Here is a 20,795-nt window from a genome sequence, read left to right on the forward strand (position 1 = left end):
AGCGTTACCGCAGGACATTCATCCCTGCTGCTATCAGATTATACAATGCTGCACTATAACTGTGACCATGACTGTAATAACTAATGTGCAATAATCTATTTAATACACTGTGCTATAACCCGTGCAATAATCCTGAAAGAAGTGACTTCTGCTGCTATCACCAAGTGAATATATGTCAATACACACACACATATATATATATATATATATATATATATATATATATATATATATATATAAATATATATATAGGAGAAGACCCCCACCTACATATATATATACATGTATATAACCGTGAATCTATATATGAAAATACACTGTATATAACTGATGCATCTTTTCCTACTTTTGGCACCTTCTTCTGACTATTGACTATTGAGCCGATGGGACAAGTGAATTTCTCCAATAAAGCCTATCTTATGTTATCTTATCTTATCTTATGTTATCTTATCTTATATTCTGTGGTGTAATTTGCCATTTGACTTTTGCCACAGTGGTTCATTTGTCATATTTTTTAGGTATTTTCTATATTAGTGCATTCTTTTGAGCTTAGCTTCCTTCTTTATTTATTTTTGCAACTAGTATCTGACCTGCTGTAGAGCTGCACAAGCCAGTTTCTCAGCGTGGTCCAGACCATGTTGAGGCTCAGAGTACCGGGGAGCGGCTCTCCAGCATCGACTGCCGTGGCCTCTGAGTAGTGGGTGGCGATAACGACTGCACATGTGTTCATCATGACGAAGGAGCCAAGCTTCATCAAGACATACACAACAAATCAAAGCTTGTATGAGACGTTAAGTGTACAATTCAATTCAGTTTATTTAGTTAGGATCAATGTACTAGATATCTAAAGAAATTATACAAGACAAACAGACTCAATACATGTGGTGTTGTATAGACCTATACTGTTAAAAAATTATCTAATTCAATCTACTTGTGTAGACAGGTTAAATCATAAACGGTCTAATTTGATTCAAGTAATAAAATACAGTCAAATTCAGTTTCACTTAGTTGTAAAAAGATATCTATAAGGCAGCTGATTGCAGTGAGTTGTGGGCTGCATCCCAAACTGTCTAATTGGCAAGGACTCGTCAGTCAAAGCAGAAGTGCGTCAGTGTTCACCATGAGTATTTTTGTCAGAATAATGCAGTCAGTAAGGAAGGAGATAGGAAAGGAGCCTGGTTCCAATCTTTTTCTAATGGCTGTAGGCCCAGATTCGACTCGCATTATCCATGTGCGTTTCCATTGCATAATGATGTATGAGTTACAGGCTGTCTGAAATCGACACAGCAGTGCGAAGCTCTCCCACAATAAGGCAAGGCAAGACAAATTCATTTGTATCGCACATTTCAGTACAAGGACAACTCAAAGTGCTTTACATGATTAAAATATAGGAAAACAGAAACAGAATAAAAGCAAGTTGGGATAAAATGTAGAAAAAATTTAACTAAATAAAACATGGAAAATGGAAACTAAAAGCAAATATAAATGATTTTAAAAACAGTTGGACAACAAACTTAAACTAATGATGTTTCCATTTAACTAGAACAGTCAAAGGCATTCCTAAACAAATGTGTTTTTAATCTTGATTTAAAGGAACTCAGGCTTTCAGCACTTTTACAGTTTTCTGGGAGTTTGTTCCAGATAAGTGGAGCATAGGAACTAAATGCTGCTTCTCCGTGTTTGGTTCTGGTTCTGGGAATGCATAGTAGGCTGAAGCCAGAAGACCTGAGTGGTCTGGAGGGTTGATACACTGACAGCAAGTCTGTGATGTATTTAGGTGCTAAGCCATTCAGTGATTTATAGACTAACAGAAGTATTTTAAAGTCTATTCTCTGAGATACAGGGAGCCAGTGTAAGGACTTTAGAACTGGGGTGATGTTCTCTACTTTCTTAGTTTTAGTGAGGACGCGGGCAGCAGTGTTCTGGATCAGTTGCAGCTGTCTGATCAACTTTTTTTGGCAGACCTGTGAAACACTGTAATCAATTCTACTAAAGGTAAACACATGGATTGGTTTTTCAGGATCCTGCTGATACATCAGTCCTTTAAAGGCCGAGCTTGTAAAGATGCTTTTGGAGGTTCAGATCTGAGTCCATCACTACACCCTTGAGTTGGGCCTGATCAGTGGTCACTAGCTGAAGCTGTGTGCTAACTTTTGATTGCTCCTCTATCAGTCCAAAAAAATCCTGCATTGATTTCTTCAATACATTTACTCAGTGCTTGAACAGGTTCATAGTCACCTGGTGACATGGTGATATACAGCTGTGTGTTGTCTGCATAGTTATGGTAACTGATGTTGTTTTTTATGATCTGAGCTAGAGGGACCATGTAGATATTTAACAGGTGGGGACCCAGGATGGAGCCTTAGGGAACCCCACATGTGATTTTTGCCATCAGGAATGTACAGTTACCTACTGACACAAAAAAAGTCCCTGTCCTTTAAGTAGGATTTAAACTAGCTGAGTGTTGTACCACAAAGGCCAACCCAGTTTTCCAGGTGCTGTAATAAAGTGATCAACAGTGTTGAATGCTGAACCCAAGTCCAATAATACCAGCACTGTGCTTCTTCCACAGTCTGCATTTATATGGATGTCATTAAACACCATATCAATGGCAGTTTCTGCACTGTGCTGGGCACATAAACCTGACTTGAAAATGTAAGAGCGACTGGTCATAGTTAAGAAGGTGTTTAATTGTTGAAATACAGCTTTTTCAATAATCTTACTGATAAAAGAGAAGTTGGAGATGGGCCTGTAGTTCTGCAGTAGTAACTTGTCTAAACAGTTCTTTTTCAACAGTGGTTTGAAAATTGCTGTTTTTAGAGACTGGGGGAAAACACCTGACAGAAGAGACATGTTTATTATCTGAGTCAAATCAGACATTATGACAGGGAAGACTTTCTTAAAGAAAGCTGTGGGGAGAACATCAAGGCAGCAGGAAGAGGAACTTAGCTGGTGAATACTGTCTTCTAAGCTTTCATAGTTTATTTGGCTGAATTGGTACATTTTGTCAAGATCAGTTCTAGTTGGAGACAGCTTTGGTTCTGAACATGATATGGATGTACAGGCTCCAGAATCTTTTGGATTTTCTCAGCAAAGAAGTTAACAAATTCATTACAGGCTCTGATGAAATGGAGGTCAGATGCCCCAGACAGAGGGGGATTTGTTAACCTGTCGACCGTGGCAAATAAGGCACGAGCATTATTAATGTTTTAGTTGATGATCTCAGAAGACAAATTCCCTTGCATTTTTTAGTTTTAAGTTATATCTGTAAAGTCTCTCTTTATAGATGTCATAGTGAACCTGGAGTCTGCTGCGTTCTGCTTTTCAACATCCTTTTTTCACTTCTACCTGCTGGAACACTTCTCTGTGGAGATTTTTTTCTTCCCACAAATAATAGCCTCATTACTGTTGACTTCAATAAAGCCCAGGGGACAGAAGCTAGGAGCTATGATTTAAATATTTCTGATGCAGCCAAGGACTTTGCAGTGGTTCTCATCTTGAGCAAGCATGGTGTGACTGTGGAGAGGAACCACTCCCTTGAATCAGAAAGAAACTTCTGATGGGTTCATTCAAATGTTTAAAGGCTTTAAGTTTCAGGAAAGCTTAATTGAATTTCAGTTAAATTAACAAAGCAATTAGGTAATCTCTTTGTATAATATAGCATTACTGTATATCTAAGAAGGGAAAAAATCACAGTTATATTGATGAGCATCACATAAAAACATCACTTTTCTTTTCAAATTAGTCCATAAAAACACTATGGTCCAGTCCCTAAGGTTTTGTGAGGTTTAAAAAATCTTGATTGCATACAAAACTCTAAATAAATAGACTTACAATCGTGAGGATGATGTAATAGATACAACTCCAGTAGGAGTATGAGTCCATCACATAGTACATAATGTCTGTCCAGCCTTCCAGAGAGACAGCCTGAAGGAAAAAGACAGAACATATAAAAGGTGAAGATTTGGTGAATAAAAAAGTCAAAAAAGGAAATGAAAATCTGCAATAGTAAAAGAGAGATGAAACTTTCTTATAACCTATAACCAGCATCTCAACAACAGTATGAGGGTCTCAAAGGGTTAATGTTAAAAAAAAAGCAGAATGAATGAATCTTAAGCAAGAGAAGCAGCGTATCCCAACCATGAAGAATCATCTTACTCCAGTTAGGAGGGAGGATAGATCAAGTTATTGTGAAGAATCATTTCAGAGGGTGGGGCTAAACTGATGTCATCCAATGATAGATGAATGCAATCTGTGAGATGACTCATAGAAAGGGTCACGCTGCAGGGAACCTCACTGTGGATGTTATTATAATTCTGTCTTTTATGGCGAGAAGTCAGATTTTGAGGCTTGGTCACACACACATACTTTGATGCATCAAAAAGCTTTTTATAACTTTTGATTCCCAATGCCTTACGACTATACTGAGTGATTTTGAAGGTTCTAAGTCCAAAGCTGCTGGAGGAGTTCGCTCTGACACTATATGAGTAAAAGAGACAAAATGGTGGGTTTGACCTAAAATGGCCGATTTCCTGTTGGGCTTGGACCATCGGTCCAAGACACTTTTTTGTGGGTTCTGAGAATTAATGTATGTTTACCAAATTTCACAATCCTTTGGTCAAAGCGTGGCTTGGGGCTGATTCTTTTAGTGTTGCTAGGTGGCGCTGTGGAGAGATTACGCCATGCCCACCACTTGTTTTACTACATATCTTTTGGGGCCTGGACTAAGATCCATCATAGCGAATTTGGTGCAGATCAGATGGAAATTGTGGAGATTAGAGCCAAACTTTGCCGCGCCGCCGTTACCACACCCTCCAGTGAAAACTGTGCTCCAAAGGATCTGAGACCAACATGTTATCTGTCTATTAAGGCAGTTTCAAGTTGATCAAAGTGGGTCAAGGAGGTCAAAGAAGCATCAAGTGAAAAAAGTGGCCTCCTCTTCTGAAGGGGCGTGACTTTGATGATGTCAGACTTTGACCCACATAGGATGGTCGGGCACCTGAAAGCGATCCATCATACCAGCTTTTGTTTAATTCAACCTTTTTATCCGAGAATTAAAACGTTTCAAATGTTTTGGCGAGTAGGTAATGTTCAAGCTGTGGCTACGCTTCCTATACATTGTCATACCCCCACCATTTTGATAACTTTTAATCCCCAGGGCCTTGACTGCATACTGAGTGAATTAGAAGACGATAGCTCAAAATCCATAGGAGTTTGTTAAAGTTTGAGAGGTGTAGATGTAAAAAATGGCCAAAATTTACCCTTTGACTTCCTGTTGGTTTTAAGGCATACCACCAAGAGGTTTTTTCGTGATTTTGAGTGATCTAACTATATACCAAATTTCAAACCTCTACAGCTTATGGTTTGGTCCAACTCTTTTGGCGGCCCTGTAAAGCAATATGGCCACACCCATTTTTAATTACATTAACATCTTTTACTCAGTGGACAACTTTTGATAAGTTTGGTGAGTTTTCATGCATGTTTAGACCTCCAAAAAGCTGTTCTTGGAGGCAATGGAATAATAAGAAACCCTTTGATTACAATAGGCCTTGGCAGCGGTTAGCTGCATTCGCCTAAAAAAATCAAGGGAGGCTTCATACATATAAAGCGTCCCTTTGTAAAGCAAATAGTTTTTTTTTGCATAACTACAGCACCTGGAGCACTGCTCTGTTGTCATGAAGCTCTAGATGACGTGGGGGAAAATGTCTTGTAACACAGATGGTTTACCTGGAAAACGGCAATCCAGGCGTAGCCGATGTTGTCAAAGTTGATGGAGCCCAAGTTCGGGTTTTGTCCTCCGGAACGACACACATTGTAGTACACATTCCAGTTAACACAGCCGCTAACATTGGCCCCGAGGGGACCTGTCGGATTCTGCTGGGGAGCAGTCAGCAAACAGGTGTTTCCGTTTTCACGGAGAGGAGGTATGTCCCAGCAGTGACGCATGCCTGTCTTCTCGACAGAACAGATGAAAGGAACTCTCTCGCCAGGCATGGACACATAGTACGGACTCAGGCTCCTGTTATACAGCCTGGGTGGATAAAAGCACATTAAAGATGAACGCTATGAAAAGGCTGCAATGCATCAGAACAAACATTCCCAGCTGAAGAGACCCCAAACGCTACTTACTGTGCACTGTATTCTTATGCAGAGATTTGAAAAATCTGACTATATACACAATAAATTTGTCTGAGTGAAATTTACTCAAACAGATAAATAACATTTGGTCTGAATCAAAAAAACTTCCTCAATTTCAGTACATGTTACTCAGGCAAACTATAAATCCTATGTACTGGCAATAAGAATGGACAAAAATACAGTTAAAAAGATTATTAAAAGTTGTATCTAATGTTTTTTGACAGATTTGTTCTTATTTAAGTTGAAAATAAAATTTGCACGGTCTGACAGTTTCCTTATTTTCACACAGTAGCGCAGTATGAAACCAGGAATCTAAAAAATAATTATTTTTTAAGAATGTAAAATATAATACTTCAAAATCAATATGGTTGAAACCTAAATACGTAATAATTAATTTAATAAATAACCTAAACAGTTATACTTGCAAAAATCTATTTAATATTAGTAAACTATTAATTTTTTTTATTAGTATATGGTAAACACATTTACAATAAACTAATTTAAAGACATTTAAAGATGATTGGTTTGAAATTGACAGATAAAGAAGATAGTAGACTCTGGTAGGTCGCAGTGATAATTTCATTTTACCCAACTGTAATATAATTTAATAAATAAAGAGGTAACTATATGTGATTTTAATATGCAGACAATTCAAATAAAGGGAATGTTCACATATAACCATTATTCTATAATAATACATAATTAAAAATTTTTAAATATGTTTTTCCCTTTGATGCAAACGTATTATTTCTGGTTTAATTAAAATAATGACATATTGTAACAATTATTTTCTGATTTGTTTGTTGGACTGCAGCCATTTTGGGCTTGTTCACAATTCTCACCAAGCTCCACATTTATTTCTTTGGTCTTTAGTAAATATCAGGAAGAATTCTCAAAGTTTTAAATTCCTGAATAATTCACGGACTAAATATTTTCCTGCAGATGTAATGAAACCCAGAGGAAGAAGGAAGGTTTCTTACGCTGCAATGTCCTCTCCCAGGAAGCATCGGTAGTGCAGGTCCCCCGCCCACAGCTGGACCCCCACCAGGCCGAAGATGTAGATGACGAAGACATAGAGGATGAGGACGTTTCCCAGCATGGGCAGGATGCCCAGGAGCATGGACACCAGTTTCCGCATCTCTGCAGAGGTGAACACAGGCGGGATTCAGGCTCTTTGTCTCACTTGATTTACAGAATTTTTATGGGTCTCTGTCTACTTAGCTTTACTACTGAATGCAAGTTTTATTGATGGAATGGCATCACATAAATTCCTGGGATTTAATCTCACTGTTGATTTAATAATTGGTTACAATCTTATTTGGATTATTTATTATGGCTACAACTTTACGCCTGTTTTTAGTATAAATCCACCAGTTATACAGAATATTTTTCTATTGTAGGCATTAAATATGAGATGAATGTATGGACACCACACCAATTGGCAGGCAGACCAATTACTGTAAAACATTTGGCTAACAGTTAATGGACTGAATATTTACATCATATCTCCAGTCATACTGATAACCAGGGGCACAGATAGCTTTTTTGAACAGGGGGGGGGGGGTCAATATGTCGGCAAATGATTACAGCACAATTAAGTTATTTTTATTTAATTTGGGCTTTAGTGGTAAATGGACTGAAGTTATATTGCACTTTTCCAGTCATGCTGATCACCCAAAGTGCTGTACACTATAGCCACACTCTCTCTCACTAACGCGCACACATTCATACTGAGAGGGAGCTTGGAAGGCAACTTGGGGTTAGGTGCCTTGCCCAGGGGCACATTGACATACGACAAGGGGAAGCCGGAATCAAACCTGCAACCTTCTGATTGCCAGACGACTACTCAACCCATCAAGCCACAGTCACAGCCCTCAAATGTCTTTTTGACTGCAGCCTGCAATTCGCTGTTTTTTCTAAGTGTTTTTGTTATGTATACTGAGTTTTCATTACGTTGTTTAAATGTTTGGTGCATCAAGGAGATTATGAAAAGTAAGGCCCGTTTTTGTTTTGTAAAAGGCAAAACTGTCACTGTTTTTTGTTACAAAAGCTCATTCTGCAGAGTGGATGAAAGGTTCTGGATTAACCAGTGGGGAGACAGGATGGTTCCAATAAATCAGGGGGGGCGATAAAACGAGATTATCTGTAATTTTATGGCAATGTTTGGAGAAATATAAATCCCGATACAAAAGAGTACACATGGTTTAAAGCAAATGGTAATACTAAATCTAGAATTGACTACTAGCTTGTTAGTTGTGAAATATCCCGGCTTGTTTCAACTGTATCCATTTCTAATGCACCACTCTCAGACCATTGCTGTATAACCCTAACACTAGAACCCTATGTGCAGAAAGCCCGAGTTCTTTTAAATCAAGATTAAAATACATTTGTTTAGGATTGCCTTTGACTGTTGTAGTTAGACTGTTTTACTGAAACATCATTAGTTCAAGTTTGTCGTCCTACAAATATAATGTTTTTTAATAGTTGCTTTTAGTTTCCATTTTCCCATGTTTTATTTTGTTTAATTTTTTAAAAATTTTATTCCAACTTGATTTTGTTCTGTTTTTATTTTCCTATATTTTAATCATGTAAAGCACTTTGCACTGTCTTTGTACTGAAATTTGCCTTGCCTTGCCTCCGCGGGAACATACAATAAGAGCTACTGGAAATTTAATGCAAGCATTTTGGTTAATGGGGACTACTGTTCAAAGGTGAGGGAAATTATCTATAGTATTGAAAGGGGTTAAAAATTATATAAAGAAATGGGAATTTATTAAATTTAAAATCAATGTTCTCCATTTATTTTAGCAAATAACTACAGAGAGAAAGAAAAGAGTATGGAAAGCAACATATTAAAGGATATTCCCAGTGCTGCAGCTCATCGGAAGGTAGTAACCAAGATAAAAAACAGCTAGATAAACTTTATTTGGAAAAAGCAAAAGGTGCCTTTAAAAGATCAAAAGACCAAATGGTTGGGGGGTGGGGTTCTGCATATTTTTTTGCAGACTAGAAAAAAGTAGACAGCAGAAAAATTCAGCTATTCGCAGCTATTGCCAAAATGTCCCTGAATAAAATCCCAGGAAGAGATGGCCTAACAATTTGCATTTCTGGACTAGGCTTAAGGGAAATTCAAGAGTGTCTGGTCGAAGGTGAACTGACAGCAAGTATGAAGCAGGGGTTAATAACATTATTCCCTAAATCTGGTAAATATCAAAGTGAATTAGACAACTTGAGACTGATAACTTTTCCCAATGATAAAATATTCTCAGGAGCTATTGGTGCTAGACATTAAAAAGGCCTCTCAGCTGTTATTGGCAAATCACAATTTTTTGAAGGGTCGATCCACTCAGTCTAGTATTAGACTTAATAGATTATAGTGTTGTGCCATGATATTAATGCCTTGATGAGAGAATGAATGGAGTAAGATTGAATTCTGAACCTGTACCATGGGGGAGGACCAAAAGGTATTTCACACTGAAAGCAGACAGCCCTCACAGCAGGATTCCCTGCTTTGAGCCAGACCACTCCCCACAGAAAATAGGCCCGTTTACGCTACACTTTTTTAACCGAGCCGAGCCGAGACCAGTCTGAGCTTGGATCAGTTAACCAAGATAAGACGACCGTTTACACACCACACTATCCCGGTTCCTTGGTTTCTCCTCACCTCCTAGTGGCGATCTGCGGTACTACCGCTCTCTGGGATTGATGGCGGAAGCAGCAAAACAAAACGGCTGTGCCTGTAACATTCAGGATGTACAGACGCAGGAAACAACGACAGACACTGAGGTTCATCACGCTGCTAAGCAGAATCATCACTGGAAACCGTGTGGCACGGTAAGGAAGCTAGTATTATTATGAATGTCTGAAATTTGTCTGAATGGAGTGTGAATCGGGACGTGCAGCCATACACGCCGGAAAACCCGCGGACAGTCAGCTGACTGTAAGAGGATGACGCTGTCTGCTCATGCGCTCTTTATCAGAAAACCGGGCCATAAAAAAAAACAGGCCGAGACCTACTCAGGAACTGGTCTGCAGTTAGCGCGGTCCGGTTATGTTTAGCGCAGTCCGGTTCAGTCTTCTGACCATTTACATACAAGAGTTATCTCGGTTACCGAGCTCGGACTGGTCTCGGCTTGGTTAAAAAAGTGTAGTGTAAACGGGCCTAATAGGTCAAAGCACTCCTGGCCAGAGAGTCATCACGACTCCTTCTTCCCTGAAGCCCTCGAGGAGAAAGGCTGGCTTGGAAGCCAGCTGCACAGGCCCGGCATGGGGCTCAAGGCCCCAAAAGCCCACAAGCTGCACAGAACGGGCCTTCTGTGAAACTCATCTGCCCTTGAGAGTGAATGGAGTGAAAAAAGGGGAAATTCTAGTCCTCTGCATAGCGGAGGACCTGACTGAGTTTGAAGATTCACCGACCAGATGGAAGCTAAGTTGCACTCTGACTTCTGCACAACCAGCCGCAAAGTACAGAATGCAGAAACAGCTTTGTTTATTTTTGTCAGCTGTTGCAGTAAAGCGGACTCGAGACAACGGGATTTGGTTGCCTTTTCTCACCAGACAAGCTGAGAGCCTAGAGGCTGCCTGCAGGACGTCGGAGCTCTCTGCCCCTACCACGCTTTTGGTTAGCTCATAGTTGCAGATTTGCATGTCTGCTGCTGGAAAGACCAATGATTTTTCCTGGATCACTGCTCTCTTCCTTGGATGGTGTTGAAGGAAAATAAATATATTAGTTGTATTCATATAGATGAACTAAGGAATGCAGGGTTGTTGACTGTCTCCCCTTTGAGGGTAAGAGAAAACATGCAGTTGGGTTTTATCGCAGGGGGTAGGTCATTTGGCTTGACCATTTGCAGAGTAGAACAGTCTCTTTGTTTAAGGAACACATAGGCAGGCAAGGCAGATAGCCCACAGACCCCCTCCCTCCCGAACTCAACGGAGGAGGGCAGTCAATGTATTAAAAGGATGTCTTTGCAAACTTAGATCAGACAAAAGCTGCAATGCCTGGAAGAAGCACGTAGGTACACTGGTAATGTAAACAAATGTTTTGTCTCCATTGGGAATTCCTAATGAATTAAATATGCATATTACAATGTTTACCTCTGATCAATGTTTTTCTCATTTACTGCCAAATCTTAAACGGGGGTAGAAATGGGCCTTCAGAGTTAAGCAGGATTAGGCCAGTACTTCAAAATGAATAATGGCCAAAGTGGACCGAACTTGCACGAGACACCGACAGGTCTAGCAGGTTTGAGGCAGAGAGGGTAAATGGTCATTTGGAAATGTTTGTGTAAGGCATCCACATGGTGTTCTTAAACACAAAGAGCTAACGGACGTAGCTCATACTAGCATTCTGTACCATTGCTTTGCCGATGTGATTTGAGTTTGTTTTATGGTTATAACAAACGTTATCTCCACAAGGGTTTCATACATTGATGGTATATTAATGTTTATGTTAAACGGCTCACTCATTATGACTAAAACTAATGCCGAAGTTTTAAAGTTAGTGCCAAAATTCCGCTCGCCAAAATGCTAGTTAGCTTCTGGTAACTTCTGACTTCCGGTTATTTAAGAAAAGCTGTTTTAAACATAAGGCTTGCTTTGTTTCGCTCCGCCATTGTTCGTTAGTGCTATGAGCATTATAACCGCAATAATATGGAATATTAATGTCGATTTAAAGACGTTTTGTTAACTATAGGATCAGCCGATTTTAGTGACCCATCGCTACAGCGACCCCTAACTCCCGGAGGTATAATCGCATTAATAAATCGGGTGTTCCTAACGTTTACAGATTCTCACCGAGAAAATCATTCATTAAAATGTTATTTCCCAAAATAATGTTTTGTTTACTCAGGATTCGAATTGTGAATGGGTTGAAACACATTCACTGTCTTCTTTGTCCATACTTTAATTGTTTGCTGTTGTCTTGTTGGTGTTCTGTTTTATGATCTTGGCTCCTAAATTTGAAAGGGAGTCATTATCTGGCTTAATCTGAGTCGATGTTGAATTGATTTGAGATACATGTACAATTTGCCCTATCGTTGTTCTGTATTTTGTAATTTTGCAACAAAAAAATGAAAAACAAAAGAAAAAAAGGACTGGTGCAGCTTTGTGTCTCAAATGGATGGGAAGGGCATGTCACTATTCGATCTGTGCCGGAAGAACATATTGCTGTGAGTGTGCACACGTCACACAGAGCGGAAATTTAAATTAATTTGAATATTTTATTTTCTCTGTATTTAACAGTGCACTCCATCAGTGTTTAGTGTTAAAAAAGATCCCCATTAGCTGTCACCAAAAGTGGGACGAGCTATTCTTCCTGGGGTCCACAAGACACAACAAAAATCCTTTAACAATTAAACATTGTCGACATTATTATAGATGTCATCAGAAATCATTCTTAATAAACAAAATAAACTTCTTAACCAATTACTTAATCTGGGTGGCATTAACTTGGCCTCTGGTAAAAAAGTAAAAAATCTTGGTGTTATTTTTGACCAAGACATGTCATCTAAATCCCATATTAAACAGGTTTCCAGAGTTTCCTTTTTTCACCTCCGGAATATCGCCAAAATTAGAAACATTCTGTCCAGGAGTGATGCTGAAAAACTAGTCCATGCATTTGTTACTTCAAGGCTGGACTATTGTAATTCTTTACTATCAGGAAGTCCATAAAATACAGTTCAAAACCTTCAGCTGATCCAAAATGCTGCAGCAAGAGTTCTGATGAAAATCAACAAGCAGGATCATATTTCTCCAATTTTAGCTTCCCTTCATTGGCTTCCTGTTAAATCAAGAATAGAATTTAAAATTCTTCTTCTAACGTATAAAGCCCTTAATAATCAAGCTCCATCATATATCAGAGCTCTGATTACCCCGTATGTTCCTAACAGAGCACTTCGCTCTCAGACTGCAGGTCTGCTGGTGGTTCCTAGAGTCTCGAAAAGTAGAATGGGAGGCAGATCCTTTAGCTATCAGGCTCCTCTCCTGTGGAACCAACTCCCAGTTTTGTTCCGTGAGGCAGACACCCTGTCTACTTTTAAGACTAATCTTAAAACTTTCCTTTTTGACAAAGCTTATAACTAGAGTGGCTCATGTTACTCTGAGCTACATTTATAGTTTTACTGCTATAGGCTTAGGCTACTGGAGGACATCAGGATCTAATTTTCTCACTCTGTAGAGTTCTACTGTTCTTCAATTATGCATTACGTGTTGTCATTTCTGCTTTAACTTTCTGTTCTCTCTCTTTTATCTTCATAGTAGGTACACCTGGTCTGGCGTTCTGTTAACTGTGACATCATCCAGAGAAGACAGATCACCCGCTATTACCATCTAATGTAGAACAGATTACTAGATCAATGTGTGCTTCTGTGCTTTTTTGTCTCTCTTGTTGTGTTTCTGCTCTGTCTTCTGTAACCCCCAGTCGGTCGAGGCAGATGACCGTTCACTGAGCCCGGTTCTGCCGGAGGTTTTCCTTCCCGTTAATGGGGAGTTTTTCATCCCACTGTCGCTTCATGCTTGCTCAGTATGAGGGATTGCAGCAAAGCCATGTACAATGCAGACGACTCTCCCTGTGGCTCTACGCTTCTCCAGGAGTGAATGCTGCTTGTCGGGATTTTGATGCAATCAACTGGTTTCCTTATATAGGACATTTTTGACCAATCTGTATAATCTGACCCAATCTGTATAATATGATTGAACTTGACTTTGTAAAGTGCCTTGAGATGACATGTTTCATGAATTGGCGCTATATAAATAAAATTTAATTAAATTGAATTGAATAAGTTATTACATTCATATCTATTACATTAATTCTCACTTTCATACTATAAATATGTTAATTCATTACTCACAAATTTAAATAGTGCATTCTCAAGTAGTATTTAAAAGATACTTTACTATTCAGTTCATGTATATTCAGTGGGCAATTATTCCAATAACTGATGGCACGATAAATAACGGTTCTCTTTAAGGCATTTAATTTTGGACATGGTAACATCATCTGCCCACTATTAGCTGATTTTGTCACATAAAAATGAACCTGATCAGATCTGACAATTTGGTTATATAAGAAAACAGGTTGAAAAGAATAGACAATGTTTCTAAATTTTTTTATATATTGCAAGCCAATCTGTACTCTACAATTAACCAGGAACGTTGACGGTGCATACTGTTCTTATGGAACAATGTAAAACCAACCTGGCAGCACTGTTCTGGATAGTTTGGAATTTCCCTAGTTGACCTTTAGATGAGGAGGACCATGCAGGTGCACAAGGACGTGTTGCAGTCTTTCCTCACCTGCAGTTATGTTTTTGCAATAAATAAATGATGTGGCTACCATAACAACAAGGTCATCGTTTGTTTGTGATGGGTCCACCCAAGGGCGCATTGACAACATAAATGCATTACAGCTCACTCAAGTTATTTTCTAATACTATATATTTGTCATAGAAAATAATGACAGTTGTTATAAAGTGAAACATAGCATTTTATAGGAAAGGATGGGAATACTTTTATTGTATTTTGATTTGTTTATTTAAACTAATAAAGCGCAATCAACGGCGACCCGGAAGTTATACTCTTTGCGCATGCGCAAAGGAGCTAATGGTGTAGATCGAGCTACTGGTACAGATCGGGTAGTGACAGGGGCATAAAAATTTGTCAAATTGCTACATTTAGAACAGCTCAGTGTTCATGTGCCACAGGGATATCAGATTCATTCAAACGTTGAGCGGCAAAGCTGGAATAGTTTACTTGTATCAGTCAAACAGTGAACAGATCTGTCCTAAATATCACCTCAACAAACATATTATGGCAACAACAAAACACAGCTGTGTTGGTAACTGCTGGAGGGACTCAGGATATGATGATTGTGACCATATGAAGGAAGTTTTTCATTGATTTTTCCAAAACCCTGGAGGATTGCTGAGAAATGTCAGTGTTGGATACAAGCTTGTAAGCAAGAGGACTGTGCAAGTAGGTTACGTTTATTTGGTTACAAGTGGCCTCTGTATTAGTGTGGTAGTTTCTTCGTTGGGCTTGTTTGCATGGAGCAAGTCACTTGTTTCTCACAAGAATGGGGATCTTGCTTGTGTGTTTGCAGAGGGTGTGTGTGAAGGTGAGTTGGGTGTCTGATTATTGGTATTGAATGATTGACTTTGCGACTTTAGAAAATAAGTTTTTAAGTCTGCTTTTTGCATTAAGCTCTTAAGCTGTTCTATCCTGGGTTTCTCAAGTGAAGCATGTAGAAATGAAGCTCTCTGAACGTTGTCATCTACCAAAATGATTGGTATTGCAGTTGCTGTCGAGCTGTCTCCAGGTAAATGTGACATTATTTGAGAATGACCCCCCTCCCCACTCAAAGGTGTCCCGTATTCTGTAAGTGCTGAGTTGGCAACCCTACCGTCTACCCTGCTGAACAGTCGCAATGGGGTGAGCACGTAGCAGATCTCAATGTGGAACCCCAACGCATTCAGAGCGTAATCCAGGAGTCTGAGGAGAGTAAAGGCAGGGTTTTGTGTTTTGTTTACTTTATTTCTGTCAAGTTTGTGTCTGCAACACAGAGTCGGCATGAGTAATAGAAGGTCACTAACTCTCCACAGAGAATGAAGACGTCAAACTTGTGCCAGTTGTGTTGGAGGTAGGCCGTCAGGCCCACGGCCGTCACTTTGATCAGCATCTCCGCCAGGAAGTAGGCAAAGACAAAGCATACCAAAATCTGGTTGGAAAGAAGGAAACGTCGTGCTTTACAGACAGGCAGTGACAATAGTTCATGGTTACATGTGGCTAAATGAGTTCAGATCTTACATCCTGCAGCAGGTGGTCCTGCTGGAAAATGCAGGGTTGGAAAATTCCTTGAACAACGCAGTTGATAAGGATGATCAGGATGGAGATGCAGTTTAACCCAGTGTCAGAAGTTAAGGACAAAACAAAATGAAACAGTTTCATTATAACTGAGGTTGAGGCTCACACACTGGACCAACCTTTTTAAAATGATTAGACTGAAAAATGTAAAGTAGTGTTAGACAGGTTAGAGTTGAAAAGCGTTATTGGTTTTAGCAAATGGCGACTGAAGCCATCAGCAAAGGATATGTACTAAAGACAAACTGAAAGAGCCGCTGACGGAACGGTACGGCTGGCCTCCAACCAAAACACCTCAGGGGGGCCGTGGTCTGGTCGGGCTGCTGCTCTCCTGGTCCAGCCATGTTGACCTCTGCATTAGGCTGCTCCCTCCTTGGACCTTGGGTCCCAGTCATCATGACTGGAACCCTCTTCTTTAGTGGCAGAAGACACCACCAAACAGGCTGAAACTGGAGGAGAGTCAAAGAGAACTGAAGGTTGCTTTCAAACATCTAGGAGGCATGATTGTGAAATAAAACCGTGAAGATTTTAAACCATCATTATTAATATCGATATTGAAATTTTACTCATACAACATACTAAATAAACAGCCATACAACCATAAAACAGTCCCCAGGAAAAACAACTGAATACACATCCTTCTGTATGAGCACAATGGGCCTTTTTTTTGTTGTCCAGGCTTTATTGGAGTCCTAAATAAAAACCTCTGAATTGTTTTTGAATTGAACTGTACTAAACTAAGCTGATATCAACCAAGAAACATCTTGTTTACCTTCTCACCATAAACACTGTTATTTGTGTTTCCAAAGAGGTAGAATAAACCATTTTTCTCCACATAGAGACATTTTCCTCATATCTGTATAGATAGAAAATCTATTTAAATAAACTTAAATCTTTTGTCAGCGTTGTTTCCTGAATGAATGGCCGCCTGGGTGAGCGTCTGATCCTGCTCATGATACCCATTTTCAGATTCAAGGTGTAACAAATCAAGTGTGTTAAAAGGATTTTGTAATCAGTGTTCAATACAACCATCTGGGGTTGACCAGTGTAAAGATTTAAAACTGTAAACTAGAAATGTTTTAAATGTATCGGGGTGAAATAACCATATCATTTTGCTGGACATTAGTGTCTATAAACCTGATCCCATCATCAGCTAGCCACGCTGTCAGCCATATTGTCTCACATTGCCTCTCCTCATTGTCCAAACATGCACTTATAGGAAACTAACTCTGGGTTCTGGGTTGTTTTATTTTATTAAATTAGCCATCCTCTGGTGGAATAGCAGCCTGCTCAGAAATCCTCGGACTAAACCTAATGCGACTGCTGTTGTTTTATAGATTAACACAGTGTTTTTTGTGAGGTTAATCTTGTATTTTGGAGCATGTCGCTCCCTTAAAAATCCCATAAAGAACATGTAGTCAAGTTTTAATCATGTCAATTTAAAAAAAAATGCTTGAGCTGCTGTCACCTTAATATGCATGCTACATAATATCAGAGTTTATGCTATACCTAAAATTATTGAACAATAAATTGTAGATATTAAAGGATTGTTTTGATTTCTTACCCTTACTTCAGTGGTGTTGTCTAAAGACTTTTCAGATCACTTTGAGAGTGCTGACGTAATTAAATATGAATTTACTCCACTGAATTATCTATCAACTCTGGAAAGTTTCAGCAAAATGCAACTATTTAAAATCATTTTGTTTTCTAAACGTAACCATGGCACAGACATAAAATGGAAATGTGGTTTCCATGGTAACCCCTGAGCTTGCATGTGATATTTGGAACATTCCATATTAATTTTCAACTACTGTTGTTTAAAAAACAACAATGAACAGCTCTGGTTATTCAAACAGAACAGGCTTGATCCAGAAAACTGGCTTAATCTCAGTTATTTTACTGTGTCTCAGTGACTCAGTTAAAAATGTAGAACATGTTATTGATTATTTCACATCTGACAGAGTTGAATTAAAAAAAACATGAAAGAAAGTAAAGAGGAATGACATTTAGAAAGTGTCTCTGCCTCACACGGTGACCATATAGACCTTCAAATGCAAAATCTGATAAAAGTCATTAGATAAAGTCATTGATTTACAGTGCCTTGCAGAAGTATGTGGGACTTTCTTTTTTAGAAGGGAACTGTGAAGCTAGTCAGACTTTATGGGAAAATGGAAGGAGCCAAATTCAGGGCAATCCTGGAAGAAACCCTGTTAGAGGCTGCAAAGATGTGGGTCTGGGGCAGAGGTTCACCTTCCAGCAGGGCAACAAACCTAAACCAACAGCCAAACTAGAGAACAGAGTATGATCATGACTTAAAATGGCCTAGTCAAAGTCCACATCTCAGTTGTTTTGAGAATCTGTGGCAAAACTTGGAAAATGATTTCCACAGATGCCCTCAATACATTCTGACTGGACTTGAATGATTTTACAAACAAAAATGGGAAAAAGTTAAACCAATTGCAGTGAAAAGTGGTTCAACAAAATGTTACACTTCTTCAAATATTTACTATTTCAAACATTCACTAATTTTAATGGACTTTTTTTTAGAATAAAGTAAAATAAATGGCAACCTGTCCATGGTATACCCCGCCACCCACCCGGTGACTTCTGGACACACTATCCTCCACGCAAGGATTAGCAGGTGTAGAAAATGGAGGGATTGATGGAGGGGTAGATATTTCCATTCTTCTCTACAATTATGCACTACCATGTGTTACTCTGTCATATTTAATCCCGATGAAATAAACTGTATTTTGTCAACAATTAAGGGGTGTGAGTACGTTAGCAAAGCACTAAAACTCAACTGTAGAAAACAGTCAGTGAAGACTTTTAGAGGTTCAATAACTACTTTTCAAATCATTGAACTAATAATGTCGATATTAAAGGATTGTTTTGATTTCTTACCCTCACTTCAATCGCAGTCAAACTCTGAGTGTTGCCTGAAGACTTTTTAGATCACTTTGAGAGCGCTGACGTGATTAAATATCACTGCACCGAATTTATCAATCAACCCTGGATAGTTTCAGCAAAATGCAACTATTTCAAAACATTTTGTTTTGTTTTATGTTTAAACGTAACCATGGCAAAGAGAAAACATGGAATCATTGTTGCCTGGTAACCCCTGAAATTGCATGTGATATTTGGAAGATCTTAAATAAATTTTTAACTGCTGTTGTTTAAAAAACAACAATGAACAACTTTGGTAATTCAAATAGAACAGACGTCTCTGTGCATTTGTTGTTCTTTGACTACAATTTTACACAAATATCAATATTAAATTATAGATAAATAATTCTAAATAATACAATCCACGTTAAATTTTAAATTCATATTGTGTAATGGCTGCACCTTACAGGGAAGCAGCGTTAGGTCTGTCGGCAGAGGATTGATCCAGAAAACTGGCTTAATCTGAGTTATTTTACTGTGTCTCAGTGACTCAGTTGAAAATGTAGAACATGTTAAAATTTCACATGGATTTGGATTAAAACAAAACATGGAAGAAAGTAGAGACGAATTACATTTGAAGAGTGTCCCTGGGCTTGCTGACATAATCTAGCAAACCCAGGGTAATAGAGGTGTGTTTTTTTAATTTCAAAGAGAACATAAATTATGAACAAATAACACGGTTAAATGAAAATTAGGTTTAATGAATTCGAGGATTGATGTTTCATTTTGATCATAATATATAGACCTTCAAATGCAAAATGTGGTTTTTCATCAGATAAAAGTCATTAGATAAAGTCATTGATTTGCATTGCCTTGCAGAAGTACGTGGGACTTGTTTTTTTTTTTTTTTTTTTAAGGGAACTGTGAAGCTAGTCAGACTTTATGGGGAAATGGAAGGAGCCAAATTCAGGGCAATCCTGGAAGAAACCCTGTTAGAGGCTGCAAAAGATGTGTGTCTGGGGCAGAGGTTCACCTTCCAGCAGGGCAGCCAAACTAAAGAACATGACTGAAAATGGCCTAGTCAAAGTCCAAACCTCAGTTGTATTGAGAATCTGTGACAAAACTTGGAAAATTATTTCCACAGATGCCCTCAATACATTCTGACTGGACTTTTAAGTATTTCACAAACAAGAATGGGAAAAAGTTAAACCAATTGCAGAGAAAAGTGGTTCAACAAAATGTTTACACTTCTTCAAATATTTACTGTTTCAAATATTCACTCATTTTAATAGACTTTTATAAAAAAATATATATATAAAATAAACGTCAACAATTTTCTTTCTTCGAATTGACTAGCAACCTGTCCATGGTATACCCCACCACCCACCCGGTGACTTCTGGAGATACACACCATCCTCCCCACAAGGATTAGCAGGTGCAGAAAATGGAGGGCTTGATGGAGGGGTAGATATTTTCATTCTTCCCTACAATTATGCACTACCATGTGTTAGTCTGTCATATTTAATCCTGATGAAATAAACTGTATTTTGTCAACAATTAAGGGGTGTGAATACTTTAGCAAAGCACTATAACTCAACTGTAGAAAACATTAAGTGAAGAGTTTTAGAGGTTCAATAACTACTTTTCAAATCATTGAACTAATAATGTCGATATTAAAGGATTGTTTTGATTTCTTACCCTCACTTCAATCGCAGTCAAACTCTGAGTGTTGCCTGAAGACTTTTTAGATCACTTTGAGAGCGCTGATGTGATTAAATATCACTGCACCGAATTTATCGATCAACCCTGGATAGTTTCAGCAAAATGCAACTTTTTTAAATCATTTGTTTTCTAAACGTAACCATGGCAAAGAGACAACTTGGAATCATTGTTCCCATAGTAACCCCTGAAAT

At 38.6% G+C, this 20,795-nt stretch overlaps 1 protein-coding gene across 1 annotated transcript in view; it reads right to left on the minus strand.

The window, feature by feature from the left end:
• Positions 1–20,591, minus strand: part of LOC105918387 (voltage-dependent T-type calcium channel subunit alpha-1I-like) — a 46,208-nt gene extending 25,617 nt beyond the window's left edge. The window contains exons 1-9 of the mRNA XM_036136757.1: positions 20,581–20,591; positions 16,228–16,445; positions 15,943–16,042; positions 15,729–15,853; positions 15,539–15,627; positions 7,119–7,278; positions 5,728–6,031; positions 3,835–3,927; positions 591–748 (exon numbers count right to left, since the gene is read on the minus strand). Of these exons, the coding sequence (XP_035992650.1) occupies positions 591–748; positions 3,835–3,927; positions 5,728–6,031; positions 7,119–7,278; positions 15,539–15,627; positions 15,729–15,853; positions 15,943–16,042; positions 16,228–16,394 (1,196 nt within the window). The 5' untranslated portion in view covers positions 16,395–16,445; positions 20,581–20,591. The remainder of the gene's footprint in view (positions 1–590; positions 749–3,834; positions 3,928–5,727; positions 6,032–7,118; positions 7,279–15,538; positions 15,628–15,728; positions 15,854–15,942; positions 16,043–16,227; positions 16,446–20,580) is intronic.
• Positions 20,592–20,795: the final 204 nt, after the last annotated feature.

Source organism: Fundulus heteroclitus, chromosome 5, assembly GCF_011125445.2.
Source record: "Fundulus heteroclitus isolate FHET01 chromosome 5, MU-UCD_Fhet_4.1, whole genome shotgun sequence".
NCBI lineage: Eukaryota > Metazoa > Chordata > Actinopteri > Cyprinodontiformes > Fundulidae > Fundulus > Fundulus heteroclitus.